Source organism: Lupinus angustifolius, unplaced genomic scaffold (assembly GCF_001865875.1).
Source record: "Lupinus angustifolius cultivar Tanjil unplaced genomic scaffold, LupAngTanjil_v1.0 Scaffold_5_185, whole genome shotgun sequence".
NCBI lineage: Eukaryota > Viridiplantae > Streptophyta > Magnoliopsida > Fabales > Fabaceae > Lupinus > Lupinus angustifolius.
Window position 1 is genome coordinate 16936 of NW_017717396.1, and position 11728 is coordinate 28663.

Genomic DNA, 11728 nt, shown 5'->3' on the forward strand with positions numbered 1-11728 from the left:
ATTAACAACTTTATATACTCTCCACCTTATTCAACAAGGCAAACTTGTATTGCATCTTTTCTCTGCTCCTTCTTCCTCTGCATCTTCCTAAAAATAACATCAAGTTTCAACATTCTAATTTGTCACAAAACTTGTGACCCAAGGTCAAAATGAAGGTGAGTTTCCTTGCTCTTAATGACATGTCAATTTCTTATGCAAGAGTTCAATGATTATGTTCTGTTTTCATATTTTTATGTCATTTTCTCCTTCTCAATTTCCCATCAGTTTCTTTTTCATCCCAACATAATATTATAAGGAGGCTTAGTTTAATATCTCTGATTTATTAGATTCTGATATTTATCTATATTCTCAACTTCACTCTATTTCCTTTTACCTCATGGATGAATTTCTATCTCTATCTAGACCTCATTTTCTTAATTTTTTCAAATTATTTAATGAAATAATGATTAACATTGCAGATTATGTTTATTTTCTGACATGCCTATAGATGTATGTCACAATATAATTTGACTTAATCACATATCTTATTCAACCCAAAACAAAAGGAAAGAACCATTACACTCAGATTTCCCAGCTTTGTTGGATCAATCTCTGATTTGTTTTTACTTATAATATAGTATCTTGTGGTCTTATTGTTACAGAAAGTGGTGCTGAAGTTGGACTTGCACGATGACAAAGAAAAGCAGAAGGCCATGAAAATGGTTTGTAGCCTCTCAGGTTCTTACTTGGAATAGATTAGTATGCTGCAACTCCTTTGATTAATTGATTAAATCAAATCTTGTGATTGTGGTTTTTATCAATAGACTCAAATTATAGGAATCGATATTTTGAGATATTTATTTAATTAAATGTTCGGTAGTTTTCACTTATATATGATGGATAAAGTGATATAAATTGTGGACCGCAACACATGATGTAGCCACAATATTGTAGTTGTAGTGATCACCTGCATCACACTACAACTATAGTGTGAAACCAAATCAAAATAATGTGGTTGCATCATACAGCATGCATCAAACCGCATTTGGGTCGTATTAGACGATACCAAATTAAAAGATATTTTTAATAATAAAATAATTCATCCCACACTGACCACAGTCTAAGTCAAAACGATCACACTTACCGTGCATATAAGTTGAGATAATCATATGATAAATTCATCCTCTTAAAACAAATCATTAGATTGTTAAAATTTACTTGATTTTAGTATCAACAGTATCAATTCTTCACTTTGGAGGAGTCAACTTTTGTTGTTGTTGTTAAAGTTAAATTTTCATTGAATTATATTCTATGTAGGCATTGATTCCATTGCTATGGACATGAAGGAGAAGAAACTAACTATAGTGGGTGACATAGACCTGATCTTACTAGTGGATAAATTAAGAAAAGCATGGCACACAGAGATTTTAACAGTTGGGCCAGCAAAAGAGCCAGAGAAGAAGAAAGAAGAAGGCAAAAAAGATGATGGTAAAAAAGACGATGATAAGAAGAAGAAAGAAGAAGAAGAAAAGAAAAAAGAAGAACAAATTGCTGAGTTTTTCAAGTTCTATAGAGGATACAATCCCCAGATTACTCCATGCTATTATGTTCAAAGTGTAGAAGAGAACCCAAATGCTTGTGCTATTTGTTAAATTTAAATGCTTAATAAAACTATTAGTATATTCTATAGCATAGAGATGAACCAAGGTTAGGAGTGTTTTCCCTGTAAATTATAAATTGGATGGACTGGTTTAAAAAAATCAAGAATATTAATGGTGTATAAAAATGGGTTCTAAAGGTTTTGGATGAATAAATTAATATGTGACTTGCATAACTTGTTCATTGTGCTATTTGTTCAAAATTCTGTGATACTATAGGCCATTAAAAATGTTGTATACTTGTCAACCAGGTCTTTTTTTTTAATGTGTTCGTAATCAGACTGAACTCTACATTCTGTACAGGCCCAAGATGACCATAAACATTATAGATCTTAAAGATTATGAAAACGTCCCTTGCAAAAATTGAATTGTCAAAGATAGGTGGGATAATGATAATAAAATAAAAATAAAAATAATAATAAAATTTAATTAATATATCATGTTTTCATTAATTTGAGACAACATATGAAAAATAATTTAATCATGAATCGAAATATGATAGTGATGTGAATTTTAGTTTATTTTTGTGATCGTTGAAATCAGAGGGAGCTGATTGTGACCTTTATAAACCAGTGGGCTGATAATATGCTATAGGTAGATTGTAATTAGAAGCATGTCTCTTTGAAGAAGAAATTTGATGAATATAATTGTAAGCTGATCATGTCGTAGTTGCTTCAGTGGGGTGAAAATTAAGATTTATAAGCAGGTATTGTTGGATATTTCCTGATGATCGGTGAAATATCAATCATTAGGATTTTGAATTTCATGATTCTCACACATAATATAAAATAAGGATACAAAGTCATACTTGAATTAATGTTTTCTCATCTACTTATTTGATGTACCTTTTGAGAGAGTTTTGGTACGATGATTTTCCTCAAACAAATCATTAATTCCTTTTGGGACCTTCGTTTTCTTTCTGACGGGGAGAGGTGAAAATGACCTGTGATTTGGTGTCTTGGGACCATAACCGTTCCTTATGTGTTAACTTATAAGATTCTCATTATCCTCTATGGGCCAATATGTTGGGTATTCACTCATTAAGTCTATATCTGTTGTCTTATGGGTTGCAGTAATTAGATCAGTTATTTTGTAACCCAAAATAAATACATGATATAATTGTATTAAATATATGATGCTCACCTTAATTAGAAATAGCTTGGTCTATCTCTTGCACATAATGAGATATATACTCATTGAGATATCATTTGTTCTTCTGAGTGTTATAGCACATTTTGAATGGCCCGAAGTGTGGAAGAAGCAAGATCAAAACCAAGTATACGAACAAGTCATCACCAAGCTCTAACTAAAGTGACTTGAGTTTTGATGCGAGATTAAACATCTCCATAATGCACTCTCTTATGTTCTCTTTGCCTTTATACTTCATGGATATGAGTTTAGCCAAAAAGCTATTCGTTTTTGCCTTTTCATTTTTGTCAAAATATGGTTCTATTTCTTCAAGGAACTTCCTTGCACTCTGACCTTCAGAAATAGAGTCCTGAAACGCTTCTAGAATAGAGCGTTTCATGATCATTAGACACATTCACTTAGAGTGTTCTAATTTCTCATTTTTAACCTCATCGATGATTTCCAAAGTAGAAATGGATTTCTCCACTTGAAGTGTCAGATCTAAATCCATACAGTCGAGAATAATTTCTACGACTTCCTTATAGACCTTAAAGTTTGTCTCATTCAACAATGAGATTTCTTAATTTGAGCATAAATATTTTTAGCACTAGTAAAAAAACAAAACAAATTGCAACCATTATTGCAATTAAAGTCACATTCAACTTTAATACTTAAATTCAAATAATGATGAGTCACATCACGAGTTACCTAGCACAACATTAATATTAGTATTTGGACAAAAATATTAACTTGTAAGTGGTACATTCAATGTAATAATCAAACATTGATAACCAGTCTTGTCAAACAATAAGTCTTTCCTTGGACCCACTTATTATTCACATAGAAAACCATATGATTATCACATATTTATTCCTACAAGTATGTTTGTAATTTAGGCCAAATAGTAATCTTCTTTTGGACCGATCACTATTCGCATAAAATGAAAACATACAATTGTCTTGATATTTCATATTAACCACTAATGACACTCTTGTTTGTAATGGTCAAACATTAATCATAATGCATGTCAAATAATAAACTTTTCTTTGGACTGATTTAACATTTACATATGCAACCTTATAATAATCATATGTTTACCATCATGTGTGTGTATATAATCCATCTAAATAATAATATTCCTTTGGGCCGATTATAATACTCGCATGGATACATATATGCACTAGCATTTAACATTTATTATGAACAATTCATAGAAAAGATGTCATTTTGGGCGACTTCTTGTTTAATAGGTTCACTTAAAATATCAATCAATTTTATTTTCTAAAAGAAAAACCATTTAGTTGAGTTTCATTCAACATAACCTTAATTCAAAACATATATTATTTTTATCCACATATAATACATATATTCATTATAGCATATTAGTAGCATTGCATCATTCTCATAACAAGAACTACATTTCGAATTCCACTAATGGTCATTTTGAATTTTCCTTAATAAAAATATTATCATTTAATACATGATTAAACATGGCATGGTAGGCTATCCAAACATAAACAATGCTTCAACAATAGCAACCACTTAATAATGCAATCAACCACCAACTAATGCAATCAACCATAAGTGTTGCAACCATTTAAACAAACAAGTAATATAATATATAAAACAAGACATGTTCTCATAATATACTCATCACAAGGTACCTAGCACAACATCAACTTCTAGTCTTTGGACAGAGAAATTAATTTCTAAGTAATACTCTCAATGTAATGATCAAATATTAACAATTAGTTATGTCAAACAATAGTTTTTCTTTGGACCGACTATTATTCACATGGGAAAAAACTTTATAATTGTTACTTATTTATCATCACATGTATGTTATTATTTGGCCAAATTGTATCTTCCTTTGGACTGAACACAATTCGCATAAATAATCTCATACTCATTTGTTTAAACTTAATCAATTTCCACAATAGAGGTGGCTTTGACAACATATTGCATCAATTAATTCAAAAATAATTATCAGACAAAAGGAAAACAATGTGGGTCATTATAAAAAAAATTATGATCTTGGAATTAAAACCTTCAGATTTGATATCTTTTATAATTAATAAATCTAATCCAATAATATAATTCCAAATCAAAAAAAGATATATTACATATATATCAATACATAAAAATGGATGCAATCTTAATCAAATACAAAGTAAATTCAGAGTGAAAAGCATAAAAGAATATATGCAAATCATTATAAAAAATTCCAAATGGAATATGACCATGCATATCTTAAAATATATATGTAACACTATATATATATATATATATATATATATATATATAATTTTAACATTAACCATAATCATTATATATATATATATATTAACTTTAATCGGTAATTACACATATCATAACAACCTCAAGCTGGAAACGATTACATATGTATATATATGTATATTTTAATTCACAATATAATCAAGCTCATGAATTTCAGATTGTATATGTATAAAATAAAAAAACATCTTAACATGTATATACTTTATACATATACTTTCACAAATTGCAAAATTATAAAGTGACAAAAAGTCAATGTCCAACAGTAGGACTAGTGCACATATAATAAACATATTGCATAACAGAATCATAAAAGTTTCTTCATTGGTCATACACATATCTGAATATATACTTCAACACATCTTGCAAGGATTCATACTACAAATTACTCATAATTCAAATAAGCAGAAGGAAATAAAAGTTATCCTAAATATATGCTTTTCCTAACCAACATTGGATGCATAAAAATCCCCAAAATCGAAAAATTTGGGTTCATAAAAATTTGGGGAAAAACATCTTTAATGGAGAACCATAAAATTCAGAACCTAAAACTCTGATAATATTTATTGGATATTTCCTAATGATCGGTGAAATATCAATCATGGGATCTTGAATCTATTGATTCTCACACATAATGTAAAACAAAGATACAAAGTCATACTTGAATTCATGTTCTATGATCTACTCATTTGATGTACCTTTCGAGAGAATTTTGGTATGATGATTTTCCTCAACTAAATCCTTAATTCCTTTTGGGACCTTCATTTTCTCTTTGATGATGAGATGTGAAAACTATTTGTGATTTGGTGTCTTCGAGATCATAATCATTTCTTATGTGTTAACTTATAGGGTTCTCATTATCCCCTATGGGCCAACTTGTTGGGTATTCACTCATTAACTCCATATTCGTTATCAGTTTTTAGAAGTCTTATGAGTTGCCAGTAATTAGATTACTTATTTTGTACCCAAAATAAATATCCGATATAATTGTATTAAATATATAATGTCCACCTTAATTAGAAATTATGAATTTCTAACGGGATTGCATTATTTGAATTACTAGAATTGAAGTAAAACAAAAAAGGAAAATGGGAGACCTTCTCTCTAAAAATAAGAAATAAACTATTTTACAGAGTTGATTATATAAATAACAATGTTGGTATAGTTATCTTGTGTTGCTTGGGCCAATCTTAAGGATGGATAACCAAACTAACCAAAAAACTTGACATATTTGTTTTTTATTGGTGCTATTAATTTATTTATAAAAAAAAGCAATGAGGGCTATTTTTATTTGGATTTTCTTAATCTCGACTTTAAGGGCGACAAGATGCAAAAAATATATTTGTATAGTTTTCTGAATGTATTTTTATTGCTTTATAACTAATTATCTTTTATTTGAGTATTTAAATATTCTATTATGAGTTTATTATTATCCATTAATCTAGATGTTATGCATATACAGTCTATCCATGTCTATCCCAAATACAAGAAAAATACATGAACTATACATACAAGGTTTATTTAAGATTTTTGTCATCAAATTTTCACCATGTTTTGGTTTTAATTTCTCGAAGTTATTTTTCATTGTGACTAATCCTTAAATATTGACAAGTTTTTTTAGTTTTAGTTCCTAGTGTCAGAGAATCTCCTGTTAATGGCTAATGTGACTAATAAAATGCAACAATAAATTTTGTCATATGGCTGACGATGTGAAAGCTAGACATAGGCCAAAAGTTGGCTTAAGTGTCCTCAAGGGCTTTGAACGCTGGCTTTGCTTAATGACATAGGATTCAAACTTGGACCGGATTGTTTATCGTCACTGTTATCTCATTCTCTATCCCAAACTAATAATATAGTATAATATAATATAAAAAAATTTAAAAACAAAATATAATAAAAAGTAATATTTTAATTAGCTCGTGATCATTCTCAATGAAAATGAGCACTTTGACCATAGTACTCACATGAGCCACATTAACACTTAACAGAGATTTCCTATTGTGAGAGACCAAAATCATATTTCAACATTTACCAATTAATCATGCTAAAAGAAACTTCTAGATTCTAAAACCGAAATAAGTTGAACTTTCAGGGATTTAAAATTGAAACTATGTGACACCAACTCACATCAGTTTAGATAGGTGGTTAGGCTGATATGGCATTCTATTAGCCAAATCAACACTTATTAGTCGAAATTCACTAACCACATTGAACAAAACCAAAACTTTTTAACATTTGAGAACTAGTAAAAAAAACTAAGAGACTAAAACTAAAATACTTTAATGTTTGGGGGACTAATAGATTAAATAAACCAAAAAAAATACAATAAAAAGACAGTGGAAGTTGCTTATGCTAGTTTTGTGTGGTATTTGCAATAATAAAGGAGTACGAAGATGAGGCTAAGTGTAGTTTTAATTCTAACTAAAATTCTAACATAATTATCATAAATTTACTTAAAGCAACTCAATAAAATTTCCATCCATAAATAAAGTAAAACCCATAATATGTCCAGCATCATGTGATACTCGGGCTAGTGACTCTTCCGGTGGCATTAAGGAGCTCATATGATAAAGTGAAACTCTATTGAAATAAGCCAAAAATAACATTGCATTATGTCATCATGGACACTCTAATGTATATGTAAGAGTGAAAAGTACCTTTCTAATTTATTTGATTTGTCTTAATATTCGACAATGACAAACAGCGCCTTCTGGCATATTTAATAAACAAGTTGGTCTATTTTGGGGGCAAAGTAAATGTATATGAGAGGTCCAATTATTTTTCAGAGACAAGCTTTCGACCATTTACCTTTTAGATGTTGATTGATTATGATCCATGAGAAGTAACACGTTTGTTTTTTTAGAAAAAGATGTATACACCGATAATGTATGAATTTTATATATTGTTATTATATTATTCATCATTAATTTTTAATTATTATTGTCTCTACAAAAAGAAAAGTAATTCAAATGAAGAATAAGTGATATACTAAGTGTATATAAATTATTACAATATTACTACATAAATATTAGAGTAAATTACACTGACACCCCCTGAGTTTTAGTGAAATTACACAAACCACCCATCACTTTTCTACACCTACACAAACCCCCATATTTTTAAACTTTCATTACATTGACCACCCATGGATAAGAAATAAGTGTAATCTTTTAAACAAAAAATGTGATAAATGCAATTAAGTTAAACAAAACATGATATATTGTGTAGACAAGTCTAAATAATATACAAATCAATGTATCTTTATTATTTTTTGTTACAAAATGCATCAACAATTCTAAAAAAATATTGTTTAAATCGCTCTTATAATATAGTGTAACGAACAAAAATAATAAAGAAATATTGACTAATATATTATTTGGACGTCTCTCCACAATATATCATATTTTGTTTAACTTAATTGCATTTATCACATTTTTTGTTTAAAAAATTACATTTATTTCTTATGCAGGGGTGGTCAATGTAATGAAAGTATAAAAATATGGGAGGTTTGTGTAGGTGTAAAAAAGTGAGGGATAGTTTGTGTAATTTCACTAAAACTCAGGGGATGTCAGTATAATTTACTCTAAATATTATGCTCTCATTGTTTTTATCGCTTGCTTACATAACAATATCCTTAACTCTTCTAGCCAAAACACTTTATTAATGAGATGCGGTAATCCGTGATCGGGTATGATGTGGAAAAAATGAGGAACCCTAAATTATAAAAAGTATTTACAGAAAATTTGTCAGTGACGTTGTAATAAAATGAGAGTTGTGATGGCAAAATAAAATTGAGCATTTATTGTTTAATAGAAGAATTTAATTTTTTAATTCTTTTATAGTAAACTTTGTGTTAAAATGTTTGAAATATTTTATTATATGAAGTCTCATATTATATAGTATTAGATATAAACATCAAATAGAAACACTTCATGAGTACTTGGGCATATGGCCGTGCTAGAGCTTGTATTCTTTATTCTCTACTAATATATTGGTAGTCGCTCAACGCTCCCAATGACGTAGACACAATTGGTTGAACCATGTAACCAAATTTTCTTGTTTCTTATCTTCTATTTATTCTATGCATTTATTTGATTGCTTATGACCAACGTTGCACAATGATCGCCCTCGCTACACCAACAATTGGTATTATAGCTCTTAACCTAAACATCAAATAATGGCTAAAGAGGGTGAAGGCGTTATGGCTAGACAATGTGCATCAAAGGTAGTGACAATGATAGAGTAGATGAGTTGAAAGAGAAGAAAACATGGTGGTGTTAATTTCTAACAGGTGGAACTGTGGTGAGGCGATATATGTTGATCCAGAACCTCAGAAGTTCATATACAGAGTTAGGATCAAGGTGGAGATAAGGACTCATGTGATGAGTTTGACACACAGATAGGTGCTGACAATATCTATCTAGATGTTCAGAGAATGTTCTCATTTAAGATGAGAAGTGGAATATCCTAATGGTGTGTTTGAGACGTCATAGTGAAGGATGTTAATTGTTAGTAGATCCACAAAAACATAGATGTGCTAACTGACATGTAGAATGTAACAAGGGCATTGGTTTTGATACAAGTTGTAACACGAGCATTGGTAGAGATGCAAGGGTGTGACATGAGCATTGGCTTCGATACAAGGATGTGACACATATATTAGTTAGTATTGATGCAAGGTGTGTGTTGTGGGTATACTCCTTATGGTGGAGTATGATAGTTTTTTTGAACTAGGATTGTCGGAGTAGACAATGGTGGTAACGGTTGAGGCTTTCCAAGGAAGCTCCAAGGTTCATTTTGACTGAGTCTTGAAGAGGATGATTATTTGTGAACGTTTGTATAGATGTTCCAATATATAAAAAGACTTCCTAGCAATAAGTGGCTAGGCGACATGTTCCATTTGATGGCAGTACGGGAATCTGCACTACAAGTTTGGAGAGCTAGGCTCTTGGTAACATCGTCAAAGATACTTTGAAGGTCTATGTTGTATGTAGATGAGCAATTAAAGAGAATTATGCATTGAGCAAGGTAAAGTCATATATTCGCTAAGGTGGAGATTCTTGTGTAGATTCCATAAGGAACGAGATATCCGTCTATTTCAATCAAGGTGAAGATTGTTGCAGATGTTTGAAATATGTTGTTATATGAAGTCCCACGTCGCCTAGCATTAGAATAGAGTAGAATATCAATGTTATATATTGGACTCAAGTCTCTTGTTGTAATGTGCACCAGATATAAGCACCAAATAAAAACACCTCATGGGCATTTGGGCCCATGGATGTGCTAGAGCTTGTAATCCTTATTCCTAATAATATCTTGGTAGCCGCTCAACGCTCCCGAGGACGTAAGCACAATTGGCCGAAACCTGTTACTAAATTCTCTTGTTTCTTCTCTTGATTGCTTGTGGTCAGCGCAACGATTGCTTCCGCTGCACCAATACTTTGAACAAAAATGTTCTCATACAAAAAGTGAAGATGTAACATACATTTCATTTTCTTGACTGATTAATGTTATTTATAAGAGACTTGAGTTCAATTTTATTATTTTCTTTATTGTCATATGGATTTTGAATGATCTCACACTTTCTCCATCTTAAAATGAACTCTAATTTTAATTACATATCAATAATATTAATACAATGATTTCAAGTATGAGGCATAATAATGAATAACACAATCAATTTCAGAAAGAATAAGGGCAACCATGAACATGTTTAGTGAGATTGAGTTTTTTTGTAAGAATCATATTCTTCTATGGTAAAATCAAATATGTGTATATTTTTCTAGGATTTTGGCCACTATGGTTAAAACTTCGCACTTACATTTCTTAATAGGAGTTAAGGCTGACACACTTTAATTTAAGGGGAGGTAATTCATAAATAGTTATGTATATTCCTTTAAGAAGCAATATTTTTACTCACATTATTTGGAGGCTTGTAGCTCAATTTTATCATTTTTTATAATATCTATTTTATCCTCTCTATATTTGGAAAGATTTATCCTTGATTATTAGAACATACGTTAGGAGGATGTGAATTCGATAATTAAGGTTTGTTCTATAGATTTATTCACAAAATAATGATATATGATATTTTGTATCATTATCTTTTAACATTATGAATAATTCAGATATAATCTAACATTTTAGTACTCGAAAAAGTTATTTTGACCTTTCGGAATAAGGTGGTTTTCATATCACTATTAGGTATTCATAGGTTCTACTTGTTTGAAGAAAAGAAAGAATGAATGATTTTCGATTAAGATAATATGGTAATCGGTTATCGAGAGAAATCATAGAAAGGAAATTAGAATTTTCTATATTATTTAATTTCATGTACAATGCCTTTAACTAACTAAACTAACTACCTCTTTAATCGATTATACATACTAGTAATCGATTAATGAAACTAGCTAAATGAATGACACTTTACTCAACACTCTCCCTTAATTCATACTAGTTAAGCTTATCATACCAAGTTGTCTTCTTTGCCTTTGAAAATCATCTCTTTTCAATGGTTTGGTGAGTGATTGAGGCCGTCCCCGATACAAATAATATAACAATTAAAAACTGCACTACTAAGAAGTGACTCCTATGTCGTTTCCCAAGGATTATCTTTCAAGCAAAGCTTCAAACACCTTATACTCTCTCACACACAAGGGGTATTTGTT

General features: G+C 30.1%; 1 protein-coding gene across 1 annotated transcript; it reads left to right on the forward strand.

Annotated features, from left to right (window-relative positions):
• On the forward strand, positions 1–1663 carry LOC109337388 (heavy metal-associated isoprenylated plant protein 39-like). Its single transcript, XM_019574352.1, has 3 exons — positions 1–155; positions 642–717; positions 1297–1663. Exons 1-3 carry the CDS (start codon positions 150–152, stop codon positions 1629–1631), a joined length of 417 nt encoding a protein of 138 aa, XP_019429897.1. The 5' UTR covers positions 1–149; the 3' UTR covers positions 1632–1663.
• Positions 1664–11728: the final 10065 nt, after the last annotated feature.